We start from the raw sequence: 15,011 nt of genomic DNA, 5'->3' as shown, positions 1-15,011 counted from the left end.
CTGAAACAGCAGAGCTTTTAACTGCTGAGCCATCTTTCCTGCCCCTCCCTCAACATCTTTATACTTTGCTGTTCCATTAGATTCTTGCAGAACTCTGAGTACACTCCATCTGGCTTTCTATCCTCTCCATTTTTAAACTGTTTCTCCACAATCCACTTCTCTAAGGCATTATCTTCAAATTATGTTAGCAAAGGGATGTGTGAGCGAGAGAGAGTAGGGGCCATTTCCATTACTTTTCCTTTATTCCCATTTACACAAAGCATTATAAAGGGCAAACAGAAGAAGCTATCTGGCAGAGAGAAGCTGATAATCCTCTGCCTCCTGTTTATCTTCCCCACTCCTGGAATTTATAGGAAAGGGGCGGCAGGATGGCTTAGAGGGTAAGTGTGCCAAGCTTCATGACTGCAGTTTGATTCCGAGAACACACGTGCTGGGAGAAGAGAACCAACTCCTGTGATTTGTCCTCTGACCTCCATACACACAAAGTAAATCAAATTTCAGATTTTATAAAGAGAAAGTTTTTAATGATAATTTTACTTTTAAGAACTTAATACCTGAGCAGCACATCTACACACTCTTGTCCCCTCCAACTTTTTCTGTGTCCCCCTCCCAAATGCATGATCTCTTCTTTAATTATTGTTAGTTGAATATACATGAATATACATGTGTATGTACACACACACACACACACACACACAGACCTGTTTCTCCACAGTCCACTTGGGCTGGAGAAATGGCTCTACAGTTAAGAGCACTGCTGCTCCTAAAGGATTCAGGTTCAATTGCCAGCACTCACAAAGCCGCCTACAACAGTTTGTCACTCCAGTTCCAAGGCACAGATAGGCAGGCAAAGCACCCAGATGCATAATACAAAATGAGTGTTTCATAAAAAATATACATATCTACATACATACATACATATGTATGCACACATGTATATACAACCTACTACATCAATTTAGCTTTGCTACTATGTACATGTGTCCAGAGCTGATCACTTGGGATTGGATAACCTGTATGGTTCTTTCTCTCTCAGCAGGCATTAGCCCCTTGTAGCTCTTCATCTAGGGATGGGACTATGGAATTTCCCGTCTGTGTTGGCAGTCAGCTGCTGTTGTCTTAATGGATCCTGTTGCAGAGATCCACAACTAGTCAAAATGTAGAGAATAAGGAACTATGGGGTGCCCAATTCCCACTGACTCCATAGAAAAGGGGATGGGAAGATTGTATGAACCAGAAGATCAGGGTACCTGCTCTGAGATGCTGTCTTCTGTGTTTAACAGTGACGAACCCATGAGCTTTCAACAATACGATTACCTGAACAATCCCAGTGTAACAACAAAAAGATGCCTTAAAATGTAGCAATTACATGCTCTCTGTAAGAGATTCAAACTATGCAGACAGGAGTGTTCAAAGTTGAGAATGAAAGTCTTCCTTTCCCCTCCCCCCTCCAGTCTACCTTCCCAGCGGCAGCCAGTGTTGAGGGTTTAGTTTGTCTTCTTTGAGACCTTTTTCCTTTTAATTGGGAGGATATGGTAGGCACGAAAAACAGCGGGGATACCAGACGTTCTGTGCTCTAGTGGAAGAGATCTGACATCTGGAAGTCACTAGCATGGCTCTCTCTGTCCTGTCTCCCCTGCAGACCACATCTAGTGAAAACATGAGGGACTTTGCCACAACCTTAAAGAATAAATTCCGCTCCAAGCAGTATTTCAGTAAACACCCTCAGAGAGGTTATCTGCCCGTGCAGTCAGTCCTGGAGAGCGACTGCAGTGAGACGTGAGTAGCTGAGCAGAGGCCCAGGTGACCTTATCCAGCTCACCTATCTGCTGGGAAGGGGCTGAGTCACAGATGAGCTGGACAATGTTCCCAGGTGAAAACCACCAGCGACAGGGCGGGTCAGCTTAAGTCTGACCTAGATTCTGGCCTGAGCGATAGGGTAGGATCCACTCTCTGTATCTTGTTAGCATCCTGGCAATGGAGTGGGGAGGGTCGGGGAGGAGAGGGGCTTTCAGTTGCTTTTGGTCCTCTGAATCTCTGATGCTTTCTTCCAGACCTGCTTCTTCCCCGATGTTGCCACACGCTGACACACACTCTCGAATTGAACATTTTGCCAGCAGGTACCACTGCCTTTCAGTGGGAGTGGGGACTATACGAAGAACAAGGAGAAGTGGGTGGGAACTGTGGAAAGTCCAAGGACAGGGAGAATTAGAATGAGCCAGGGGAGGTTCGAAGTGGAATGTACCATGGCCAACAAGGCCCAATCGTTAGTGATGGTAAGTGTGGGGCAGCTTCCTAAGCCAGTGATCCTATTGTGCCATTGGAGTGCTGGGGATGGAAGCAGACCCCACATCCTGCATTCTCTCCTATTATGTATGGCTCTGTCTTTCTAGGCTTGCTGAGATGGAAAGTCAAAATTGTTCCTTTTTTAATGACAGCCTGTCCCCGGATGATAGCATGTGAGTTTCCACAGCTGCTAATTTTCCAGAAATAGCTGTTCTTGGGATCCTTCTGCCACTGTTTGGGGATGGTATCACATCAAGAGAATGGGAGGATGGTGGTTAGGGTCCTTGATTCCCTGAGGCAGGAAGGCTGCTTCCTGAAGACAGTGTTTAGGAAAAGAAGCAATTTCTCATCTGTCAACTGAGCTATCTACCAAGGCCCCTTCACATCACATGATATCATCTTTCCATGCCCAACTTCGAAGAAAGAGAAAAAGAAAAAAAAAAAGGCTCCTGTCTAAAGGAGCCTTTCATCTTGTGCTCCAGATAGAAAACCCCATTAATGCTGCAGAAACCCTAAGAGAAAACAGAGACGACGCAAATATGGCCTAAGGGAGGTCTGGTGCCATAGGACAGAGAGGGAGTCCTTGCCTCTGTAAGAGAGATTCCTTGCCTGTAAAGAAGGTCTAGGAACTGCTGACATGGACAAACAGTCTGGTCCTAACTGGGACCAGATCCTTCTGGAAGGTGAGAAAGGAAAGACACGTAGAGAGGGAAACAGCATGGAAGGGAAGGTGATTGTCTCATTATACTCGAGAAAACCCCAGAAACCTTAACATCCTGGAAATATCTCCCAGTCCTCTCTCAGACATTCTTTCAACATCCCAAAGCCTGAACTTGATGCCTGGCTTTCTTTATGTGACTGCAAAGTGAATGGGCCAGTATACATTTCCTGGGGTCTGAGCTGGGATCTGAGAATCGGCTCCCTGACTTGTTTCTGTGTTCAGCACCTGGTCACCTCCCTTACTCTGCCTACACCCATGCAGTGATGAGGACCAGTACCTGTTGCGGCACTCCAGCCCCATCACAGACCGAGAGCCGGCCTTTGGACAGCAGGTTCCATGCAGCATGGCCACAGAAAGCAAGGGGGAGCTAGAGAAGATCCTGGCCCATTTAGAAGATGAGAACCGGTAGGTATGGTCATGTTGTAAATTAGTGTGGGTGCCAGAGGCTGCCAGCTTGAGCTTTAACCTTGACACTTGATGTGCTATGTAACCTGAATCAAGTCACTTACAACTTATGAGCTTCCGTTTTCTCAGCTGTTTAATAGGGGTAATAATGAGGCCAACTTGCCAGGCTTCCTTTGAAGACCAAATGAGATCAAGCATAGAATGTGTCAGTCCTTATAGTAAGGGTTAATCAAGGTTGATTCTTCTAATAATTGTTTGAGTCCTCGTAATATAACCCTGACTTTTCTGAGTACCTGTTAGATACACGTAGAGAGAACACTAGAAAAATGCAGCTGAGAATACAACCTGTTCTTGCTCTCAAAACAAAACAAAACAAAACTTTCTGCAGTAAAACTAGAAAGAACTACTTGCTACTGAGTGAAATTATCCCGGGGTGTGTGTGTGTGTGTGTGTGTGTGTGTGTGTGTGTGTGACCCTACATCCAGCATTTCCAAAGCAGAAGAGACAGAGTGCCACATATGGTATCAGTCTCCACAGAAGTAGAGGTAGCTGCATAGGCCTGACAGGAGTTGAAAGCAGAATCTCTAAGGGTAGTGCACTTCAAGCATGAGTGTACACAGGAGTCAATGGCAAAGCTTGGAAAAAAATGCAAGTCCTCACCTCACTCCTGGGAGTAGAGGGCCCGGGTTTCAATTCCTAACCAGCTGTCGGGGATATTAGTATCACTGGTCTCCACACCACCCTTGGCATGGCAAGTCTTAGAACAATGTTCCTCGGGTGCTGGGGTGCAGGTGAGGATCAGTGTGCAAAGTGTGTGTCACCAGTCCTGGAAAGATAAATGCACAAACATACAGTAAGCTTTTAGAAACTTTCCCAGCAAACGACACTGTCCGGAGAAAGCACGCCATGAGTGTAAGTCCATCACATTGAATAGGAGAGCAATCCATTTAAGCGTTATTGAACTTGGAGGGCAGGGCACTGTAGTGGTGTGAACTGTGGACTAGTTGTGAACATTAGGACAAACTATCGTTATACAATGGAGTGAACTATGATCAAAAGCCTGGTTTCTCCAGGGAAGGTCAGAGAACCGCCACATTGAAGCAGCAGAGAGCAAGCTCTGGGAAATGCTGGAAAGAACACCATTCTCTTCGCCTAAACAACAGAAAGTGATAATCCCTGAATTTGGGGTGTCTCCTTGATGACTCATTATGAATATTCAAAACAGGTCCAGTTGGAGGGCTAGAGAGAGCTAGACGGCAGGATAGGTGATCTCTTTATTTATGCTATGTCTTCGCTGAGAATCTAAAAATCTTTAAGTAGGATAATAGGTAAGCCATTGGCAGTAATGCCTCTTTTATTTGCAGAACATGTTCTTACCTGCTTTTGAAGGTCAAGATTAATCCCCAAAGCATCAAAGCCCTAAGACGTTTCTTCTGTGAAATGTCAGTTCACTGCTCTGAGGCTTCAGGATGGCAGTGTAAATGTCATGCAGGCTGGAGAGGAAGTGGCCGTGGCCATTTCAAGCCGAGTGTCTCCAGGGGTTGGGTTGGGTGATCACAGAGACCTCCTCACACATGAGAAAGAGGGAACCCATGGAAACTGGATAGCTAGTTGACTCCGTTAAAGCCTTAGGTCTTGGCGTCTATGTCCATGGCAGGATTCTCCAGGGAGAGTTGAGGCGCCTGAAATGGCAGCACGAGGAGGCAGCCGAGGCACCTACCCTGGCTGAGGGCTCTGCTGAAGCCACCCCAGACCACCGCAATGAAGAACTTCTGGCTGAAGCCAGGATCCTGCGGCAGCACAAAAGCCGCCTGGAGACGCGCATGCAGATCCTTGAAGACCACAACAAGCAGCTAGAGTCTCAGCTGCAACGCCTGAGGGAGCTGCTCCTGCAGGTGAGGCTGGAGTCACAGAACCAGGGCAGCTCCCTGGGTCTGGAGGAGGGCACAAAGAGCTGGGGTTGGAGCAGAGAGAAAGAGAAAGTGCCACTTGGCTGTGGCAGTCAGGCGACTTCTTGGGAAGAGCTGACTGGCAATTGGGATGAAGGGAGGAAGAAGGAGGTGGGCAGAATGGGTACATCCTTAACTAGCCCGCTTCCCATTCACTTCCATACTGCCTCTGTGTGTCACTCTCAAGCTACCTATTGGACTTTTAAGGACTTAAGGAGACTCTATTTCACAGCCCAATGGAATTTGGTATTAAAAGAACAAACTTCAAAAACCAACTGAAACCAAAGGGACTCAGTGTAGCAGCAAGCATGAGGACCTGAGCTGCATCTGCAGAGACCATGGGCTTTGTTTGTTTGTTTGTTTGTTTGTTTGTTTGTTTGTTTTAAGCCCACTGTGGTGACACACATTTGGAATTTCTGTACCCAGGACATGGACTTCTGGGGCTTGCTGGCCAGCCTAGCCTACTTGGTGAATTCCAGGCCCATGAAAGACCCTGTCTCTCAAAACAAAGCAATGAAAACAGAAAAGAAAGGTGAACACCACCTAAGGATTGACACCAAGGCGGTTCTCTAGCCTCCACACGCATGCCCATACGTTTACACGTCAGTGCACACAAATGTACGCACATTTGTGCACATGTAGATACCAACCCACAATCCAAAATGTGGCATTTTTAGATTTAGACATGTTTGGCAAGAGAAATATTTTTACAATAAAGGGCTCTTTTGTTGTAATTTGCCCTTTTTGTCTCTGGGAGGTCAGGCAGCTCTGGGGTCAGACAGCCTGGGCTTGAATATAGTGACTGTGGAGGCTCAGAGAGTTATTTAACCTTATTTGGCCCCAGTTCCTTTATCTGTAAAACAGAGGTAATGATAATACCAGCTTTAAATCTAAAAAACAAAACAAAACAGCGGACGTGGAGAGATGGCTCACGTGAAGTGAAGACTGCTCATCCAGACGACCAGAGTTCGGTTGCCCAGCACTGTGTAGGTCAGTGCACAACCATGAGTAACTCCAGGGGTAAGGAGTCCGGCACCTTTTCTGGCCTCCAGAAGTACCCATACACATGTGACATACACTCACAGATATCCCACATAAAAATAAAAATAAATCTATTTTAAAAGGGGCTAGCAAGGTGGCTCTGCTGCCTCAGTCCTTGCCACGCAGGCTTGACAACCTGAATTCAATATCTGGGACCCACATACAGGTGGAAAGAGAGAGCCAACTCCATGAAGTTGTCTTGTGACCTACACATCTGCTCTATAGCATAAATGCACCTGCACGTAACACACATGTACACACAGTAATAATAATAAGTAAACACTTTAAAAAGTAACAGTACCAACATCATAGGATTGTAACCATCCTAAAATCAAATAATATATGTGCAGCATTCAGCAAGATACCAGGAATATAGCACATAATCAGATAATCACAATTATCTGTCGTTGTCATCATATGCATCTGACAGTGTCCTCATTCTCCTTATTATCCAAGGAACAGCCCTTTTCCTTTCTTAACTGATTTTGGGGGGCTGAGGGTGAGACAGGGTTTCTCTGCGTAGCCCTGGCTGTCCTGGAACTCACTCTGTAGTCCAGGCTGGCCTCAAACTCAGAAATCTGCCTGCCTCTGCCTCCCAAGTGCTGGGATTAAGGGAGTGCGCCATTGCTGCCCGGTTTAACTGATTTTTGGTTTCTTGGTTTTTTGGTTTTTCAAGACAGGGTTTCTCTGTGCAGCCCTGGCTGTCCTGGAACTCACTCTGTAGACCAGGCTGTCCTTGAACTCAGAAATCCACCTGCCTCTGCCTCCCAAGTGCTGGGATTAAAGGCATGCGCCACCACTGCCCGGCTTAACTAATTTTTAAATTCACATTCAAAATACTATTTTCATCCTGGCCGTTGTGCATCTGTATCGCCATGTTTTGTTCTCATCTGTTCTCCTCCCCATTGCCCTTCTCTGTGCCCCTCCCCCTCCAGTTCCCATCCTTCTCTCCCAGTCAGCACCCCCATTCTGCTCTCTTATGGCATGTGTGTCATTGGCCCCTTTATTTCCAGGGATAATCTCTAATGAATTCCTGGAGTTCTCTAACATCTGCTATGCCATGAGGATCAGGTGTGCAACGATGAAACCCCAGAAAAAAAATCAGGCTCTAAGTAGCCTAATTGTAGTTAAAATGGTAGCAAAAGACCCTTAGGTGCTGTGCCACTCTTACAAGGACCAGGAGCCTTTGGCTTGTGTTGTTAAAACAAGAATTTAATCGATAGTTGAACAATCTAAAGGATTTCATAAAGGGGGAAAGCTGTGTTTATGGCACTGTGAAAAGCTTCTTAAAGACCCAGGGCAAAAGGGTGGGCACAGAGTCTCTAAGGTTCCGTTTTAAGTTCAGGGATCTAAGAATGAGGCCATGAAGACAAAGCCACTTAAATCACTTCGTCCCTCTTGCTAGCCACCCAGTGAATCAGATGGCAATGGCTCTGCAGGCTCCTCCCTAGCTTCCTCTCCACGCCAGTCAGAAGGCAGTCATCCCCGGGAGAAGGGACAGACTACTCCAGACACTGAGGTTGCAGGTAAGTTCCCCCATGGGATCTCCAGCCATTTCTCCTTCCCAAAGTTTTACTAGAGCTAGGGCTAGGGTTGTGTATAATTGATCTGTTGACTGGTTCTCTCATATGCTTCTTCTACAAATGTCTAGTGAGTGTCTCTCCTCCATACTACTCATTTGAATGGGAGGGTATGAGTACTCGGAATCCACTGTTCAGCTAATAGAAGCCTACCTCAGCCTACCTCAGCCTCTTGCCTTCCTTCTTATAAAGGAAATCTCAAAATATCTTTCCAAATCTCTCTCTTCTAACTTAGATGATGTGGGGTCAAAGAGTCAGGATGTCAGCCTATGCTTAGAAGACATCATGGAGAAGCTCCGCCATGCCTTCCCCAGTGTGCGAAGCTCTGATGTGACTGCAAACACTCTGCTGGCCTCTTGATGGAGTCAGCGCCCCATCCTGTAGCTCATAGTCCTTTCCCCATTCTTGTCAATGCCTTCCTTCCCTTAACCTTTGCCCAAACTTTCCAGGAACCACTGGCCCCACGTTCCTCAGCCAGAGATGTTTGGACCTGGGGCAGCAGCAGAGATCTAATGGTATGTGAGATGTGGTGGGGGAAGAGGGGAGGAGAGGTGTGTTTCCTCTGACTCTAGAAATGTACCAAATAATCCTTAAGATTGAGCTTGTCCCTCAATGTTATTCTGCTCTTGCAGCCCAGACAAAGGCACTTGTCACCCAGATAAGGAGCAGAAAGTTACCTTGCAGAGCTAAGCAGTGCCCACTGGTCCCTTTCACTTCTTCATGGAATCATAGAAGTGAAAGACTAATGGCCCCAAGGTCCTGAATTATTGATTCCCCCAAGGGTTATTCCTACCCTCTGGCTCAACTGAAAGAGACAAATGGTTATGGCTGAGATACTCCTCCAAAGTGCCCCTTGGGAAGTCTGGGCAGTTTATGTCCCATTAATTCAGCTCCGGAGCATAGTTCTTACCTCTCATTCTATCTACATGGTGTTTTCCTCCCGTGTCTTTGATTTATCCTGCCACAGTACATACCAGAGCTTCTCTGGTGAAGGAACAATTCACTGTAGATATGCTTCCACCCGATATTTGGAAACATTAAAGAAATACTTGTTTCTTTATATCCCCTCTCCCCATGCTCCTGTTTCCTGATGGTCTTGGCATCCCAAGAGACTCATTGAGATGCTCTGGAAGCCCATCTGAAGCCACTCTTTTTGGTTTTCTGAGTCTATCCTCACTGATCTGCTAGCAGGAATGGCAGCTTCTTCAAAGAGTGCTCTCTCTCTCTCTCTCTCTCTCTCTCTCTCTCTCTCTCTCTCTCTCTCTCTCGGAAAAGAAACCCTCTATTCTAGGGGAGTATGGGCCTGACGCTGTCCAGGATATAACCATGTGATAGCATAGGTTGGACTGGGTGAGATGGCTGATTGGCCCCAGATATTCACTGGAAAGTTCCAACTGACCAGCCTGAATAATGATCCCTGCTTCAAAGCTACTAGACTTGAATCAGAAAACTGGCCACATTCCACCCAAGATGGAATAGCAGCAAGGTCTTCCTGCGCATAAAACTGTTGCTAACACTGAAAGGTGAACCCAGTCCTCAAAATGAGTTAACTTTTCCTAGGCTGTATATACTCTGACTCCTCTGTCCAGCAACTGTTCAAAATAGAGTGTGGATGTGAAAAGAGTGGCTTAGGGAACGTGGAGCAGAGACAGAGTGCATTTACACTACTTTTTACCAAGGAGAGCTTTCACCCCAGAGCCTTGCAATGGACTAAATTTTGAGTTTATGTATGTATGTATATATATATATATATATACATATATATATATACATATATATATACATATATATACATATATATATAACATAATTCTACATATATACTGTACATCAGTGCTCTCCCAGCCTTACTCACATATTAAATTCTAATAGTTCTTAAAGAATTAGTGTCCTGCCTTGCTCTTTGTTAGCCTTAGTCTCTTGCAGAAAGATGAAGGAAGGCATCCTGGCTGTGCCCTTAGGATGCTTTTCTCTACACTGATATTTGAGGTAAATTGACCTTTAGACCAATGCAAGGAAGATCTAGCCACAGAGACATCTAACAGGGAGAGGCATTCTGTTCTCTTCACTAAGTTCAGACTTTGTTCCACTGAGACTTGGGCCTTGGGTAAAAATGTCTTACCACCCTTAAACAATGATTCAGAAACCAAAATAGAGCACACCCAAGCTCTACCCACTCTACAAAAAGGAAGGACAAAGGGCATATATTAGCCTTTGCCAGGCTAAGGCATAGAATGCATCCTATGCCCCTTATTAGGTCCTAAGGTCTGAATCATGGCCTTATAGAATGCAGTGGTTCTCACCAGTCAGGAGAGAGGGAGAGGTTTATAGAGTTCTGTGTTATAAACCAAGCCACAGCAAACACATGGAACTGCTAGGAATCTAGATTGATCTGTTCCAGAGAGGTAGAGCAGTAGCTTGGCTCCAAAAGCCTGGATTGCATTCTCCCCAACCAAGCCACAGATTCAAGGGTCAAATTTCATGCCTGGAGGTCTCTTGGAAGTACTGGGTATCTGCTTATATTGTGAGCATTTAAAGGCTAGCATCAAACACAGAACTGAGTCATAAGTCAGAATAAGGCATCTTTGTAGGAGCCTAGAATGTGGGCAGGATTCAGACAAATTTGTTGTGGAACAGAGGACTCAGAAACTATGAAGTATGTGCCTCCCTATGCCTGAGGAGCACAGACACTATTAAACAATCTGAGGGACCTGTTTAAAACCTCTACTTGAGCTCTGAGGCCACCTAGGTCTGTGACAATTTTATTACAACTGACTTGGTAGAAAAGATGTTGATCTTGTTATGTAGGATTTGTGCTGGATGTAGACCGAAGCAGCAGGTCAAGATTGAAGTCTCACTAAAGGAGTCACCGGCATTTTGCCATCTTGTGCTTACCTGTAATGCCCTCCAAATGAATCTATTGCTTAGGGATCCAGTAGTAGTCACTGCTCCATATGTAGGCAAGTTGCCTGCAGTGATGAAAATGGCTCCTTGGACGGTGTGAATTCACACAGGTTGAATTTAGTAAAATGTGTTCTATGTTACTGGGTATGTGGTATGCTGAAGCTCTTGTGTAATGTATAGCCATAGAGTTGAAGGTAGTGAAGGAGTTGCTGGATTAGAGCCTAAGGAAAACCTTTCGACTTATGAGATAGCATCCATGGTGAGGAATGTGTATACTGGATTTGTTATCAAATAGTGTAGGCAATTTATTCTGGACAGCTTTGATGGAGAACAATAAGCCAGTGAGAGGGTAGCTGTGCTTTCGGCTCAAGCAGCGTGGCTTCACATTGATTGGCAATTGTTAGGGAAGGCTGACTGGCTGAAGACATAAGGCTGTGGTATGTAGTTCCATAGAGTTTTCTACCCAGGAAGACATGTGCCCTTCTCTTCAAAAAGCAAGGGTGAGAATCAAGGTTCTCAATGTTTCTCACAAGGCCCAGGCTCAGGCAGTACTTCATAGTGGAGAAACCTGATTGAGATTTCAGGTGCTTTACGAACTGCTCTGGCAGGCCACAATAGTCAAAGAACAAATCAAGGAGCAAGGCAGAGGCAAAGCCTGGGAGATTTTTTTTTTTTTTACCACCCGATTAATTTTAAGGACTACCATTCCTTCCTGGGGTATGTGTTTTTTAAGGGTTTGGGGGTTCAGTCCCCAGCTTCAGACTAGAGCATTTGTTTGAAAGCAACATTTTCAGCGGCAGAGTTGTGGACTATTTTCTGTTATTAATTACATCCAACTTCCTTTGGTACTTTGACAAATAACCAATGAAGTTAGGAACGGTCCTGGGAGAGAACCTAAGGTGTTGCCCTAAGGCTGTGAAAGTTTAGCTCCTCGGCTAGATAGCCCAATCTGTGGGCCTCCCTGCAGAAACCTGGGACTTGGGACAAAGAAATACTTCAGCAATTCCTCACTGTTTTAACACTTGTGACTGTGGAGAGGGGAAAAGTCAAAGCCAGGGCTCCTCTCCCAGTGTCCTCCTCCTCCTTTAGCTGCCATTTTTGGAAGGAGACCTGCTGAATTTCCTTGCTCTTCCCAAGGCAGTATTAAAGGCAGACTGAAGTCTGCTGTGCTGCTTGCTGGCTGCAAGAACACATCACAAGGACAAAAATCAGGAGATTGGGGAGGTGTCAAGGGTGGCATGCAAATGTAGAAAAGTTTGGGATAAAGGGGGCTAGGAGCAAATGGGTTAACTTCAGTTGCCACTCACTGTGGTGCTTTTCCCACTTTATCCTTGAATTCTGCTTTGAAGAATAAATTTGTATTTGTTTACTTTGGGTCCTCTGGTTATTCTCTCCGATCATGACATTCGGCCCTCTTCCAATATTTTGGAGTGGACAGAAAAGAGCATAGGTCAAGAAGCCACAGAAATACTGCCAAACAGTTAAGCTCTGTCCTTTACACTGAAATGTGGAGAATGAATATATATATATATATATATATATGCATTAAAATATCCCCATGAACTGGTGGCAATAATTTTATTTACTGCCATTTCATGCCAAAATAAATCTCTGTCAGTCCTTCATCTGCACCTTGACATTCTTTGACAGTTCATTGCAATAGTGTCCAGTACAAATGTGAATCAAATCCATAGTTAAAAAATTTTTAAAGCATGTCAAAGAAGTAAAAATAAATTGGGGCAATTATGTTTAATATTTTAGCCCACCAAACAAATACTATCCTTCCAGCTATTCATTTACAGTTAATAATATTAATTTAAACACTTGTTGGGAATATTCTATGTTTTTGCTGAGTCTTTGGAATTGTCAAAAATGTCAGCTTGTGATACAACAAGATACCCAGATCTATACAGTTAATTACAGAGACACAACCATAATGGAATATTGCTATAAGCTCCTGTCTTAGTCAGGGTTTCTATTCCTGAACAAACATCAGGACCAAGAAGCAAGTTGGGGAGGAAAGGGTTTATTCAGCTTACACTTCCATACTGCTGTTCATTACCAAAGGAAGTCAGGACTGGAACTCAAGCAGGTCAGGAAGCAGGAGCTGATGCAGAGGCCATGGAGGGATGTTCTTTACTGGCTTGCTTACCCTGGCTTGCTCAGCCTGCTTTCTTATAGAACCTAGGACTACCAGCCCAGAGATGGTCCCACCCACAAGGGGCCTTTCCCCTCGATCACTAATTGAGAAGATGCCTTACGGCTGGATCTCGTGGAGGCATTTCCTCAACTGAAGCTCCTTTCTCTGTAATAACTCCAGGTGTGTCAAGTTGACACAAAACTAGCCAGTACAGCTCCCCAGGTCCTTTTGTCTCAACGAATGATGCGCAAATGAAAGGGATCAGATGATGTGTAAGGTGGTATACCTCCGGTTGCTGAGTTCCCAATGCTATATTGTAGCTAAGCAGGCCTATGGCCTATAGCAGGAGTCCAGAAGCAGAAAGCTCTCCACCCTCTAAGAATGAGGACGACAGAGGAGACACTGCATCATGGTAGCCTCCGTAGATAGGAAGGCAAGTAAACAGTTTTGTAGTCACTTTTACAAGTCACTTCATGTACTCTGGAAAAGGCACAAGGTGCTCCACCAAGACCTGAGCCAGCTGGCCACTGAGCTTTATTCATGGCCCAGGCAGCAGGTGTTAAGATTTCAGGGTACCCAGCACCAAGTACTTCTATAGAAATTCATCATATAATGTTTATTTACAGACACATCAATCATGGGTAGCTATATGTTAGGCATGGCTAGCAGATACCCTATTAGAGACCACAGGACTATAATGTCTAATAATTAGCAAGCTGTGTCATCGTTTGGAGGTTAATTATGGGATGGATCCCTGGATATGGCAGTCTCTAGATGGTCCATCCTTTTGTCTCAGCTCCAAACTTTGTCTCTGTAACTCCTTCCATGGGTGTTTTGTTCCCAATTCTAAGAAGGGGCACAGTGTCCACACTTTGGTCTTCATTCTTCTTGAGTTTCATGAGTTTAGCAAATTGTATCTCATATCTTGGGTATCCTAAGTTTTAGGCTAATATCCACTTATCAGTGAATACATATTGTGTGAGTTCCTTTTTGATTGTGTTACCTCACTCAAGATGATGCCCTCCAGGTCCAACCATTTGGCTATGAATTTCATAAATTCATTCTTTTTAATAGCTGAGTAGTACTCCATTGTGTAAATGTACCACATTTTCTGTATCCCTTCCTCTGTTGAGGGACATCTGGGTTCTTTCCAGCTTCTGGCTCTTATAAATAAGGCTGCTATGAACATAGTGGAGCATGTGTCCTTCTTACCGGTTGGGACATCTTCTGGATATATGCCCAGGAGAGGTATTGTGGGATCCTCCGGTAGTACTATGTCCAATTTTCTGAGGAACCGCCAGACTGATTTCCAGAGTGGTTGTACAAGCTTGCAATCCCACCAACAATGGAGGAGTGTTCCTCTTTCTCCACATCCTCACCAGCATCTGCTGTCACCTGAATTTTTGATCTTAGCCATTCTGACTGGTGTGAGATGGAATCTCAGAGTTGTATTGATTTGCATTTCCCTAATGATTAAGGATGCTGTTGCTCTCCCAATGTTACATAGGTTTGCTTCCTTCAAAAGGACAGAGGCTCTTTTGTAACCCAAGGACTCTTTTAATAGATTAATGGCATCTTGTGTCATTTTCTATCAAAAAGTGCTACAGGCTGGAGAGATGGCTCAGTGGTTAAGAGCACTGACTGCTCTTCCAGAGGTCCTGAGTTCAATTCCCAGCAACCAAATGGTGGCTCACAACCATCTGATGCCCTCTTCTGGTGTCTCTGAAGACAACTACAGTGTACTCATATAAGTAAAATAAATTAAAATTTTCTTTTTAAAAGAAGAGAAAGTGTTACATTGTGAATGTGTGTACACACGTTTTTATATTTAAACCATTACCAACCTCCACTATACCTACAGGAAGTAACATGTGGGGCTTTTGAGTGGTGATTAAGTCACGAAGGCCTGAGTAATACCCTTTATAGCAGAGACCTGGAGGATTTTTTTTTGCTCCTTCTTCCATGAAAGAGATGCTTAGAAGTCA

General features: G+C 44.8%; 1 protein-coding gene across 1 annotated transcript in view; it reads left to right on the top strand.

Annotated features, from left to right (window-relative positions):
- The window catches only part of Drp2 (dystrophin related protein 2), a 52,207-nt gene extending 39,978 nt beyond the window's left edge, over positions 1–12,229 (top strand). Inside the window, exons 18-24 of the mRNA XM_029473350.2 lie at positions 1,643–1,779; positions 2,055–2,120; positions 2,394–2,459; positions 3,269–3,412; positions 5,070–5,307; positions 7,808–7,928; positions 8,218–12,229. Coding sequence (XP_029329210.1) covers positions 1,643–1,779; positions 2,055–2,120; positions 2,394–2,459; positions 3,269–3,412; positions 5,070–5,307; positions 7,808–7,928; positions 8,218–8,342 — 897 coding nt within the window. The 3' untranslated portion in view covers positions 8,343–12,229. The remainder of the gene's footprint in view (positions 1–1,642; positions 1,780–2,054; positions 2,121–2,393; positions 2,460–3,268; positions 3,413–5,069; positions 5,308–7,807; positions 7,929–8,217) is intronic.
- Positions 12,230–15,011: the final 2,782 nt, after the last annotated feature.

The sequence above is a fragment of the Mus caroli genome, unplaced genomic scaffold (assembly GCF_978045245.1).
Source record: "Mus caroli unplaced genomic scaffold, Mus_caroli_1 scaffold_5, whole genome shotgun sequence".
NCBI lineage: Eukaryota > Metazoa > Chordata > Mammalia > Rodentia > Muridae > Mus > Mus caroli.
The sequence above is the reverse complement of the archived record's forward strand: the minus strand, read 5'-3'. Positions and strand labels throughout refer to the sequence as shown.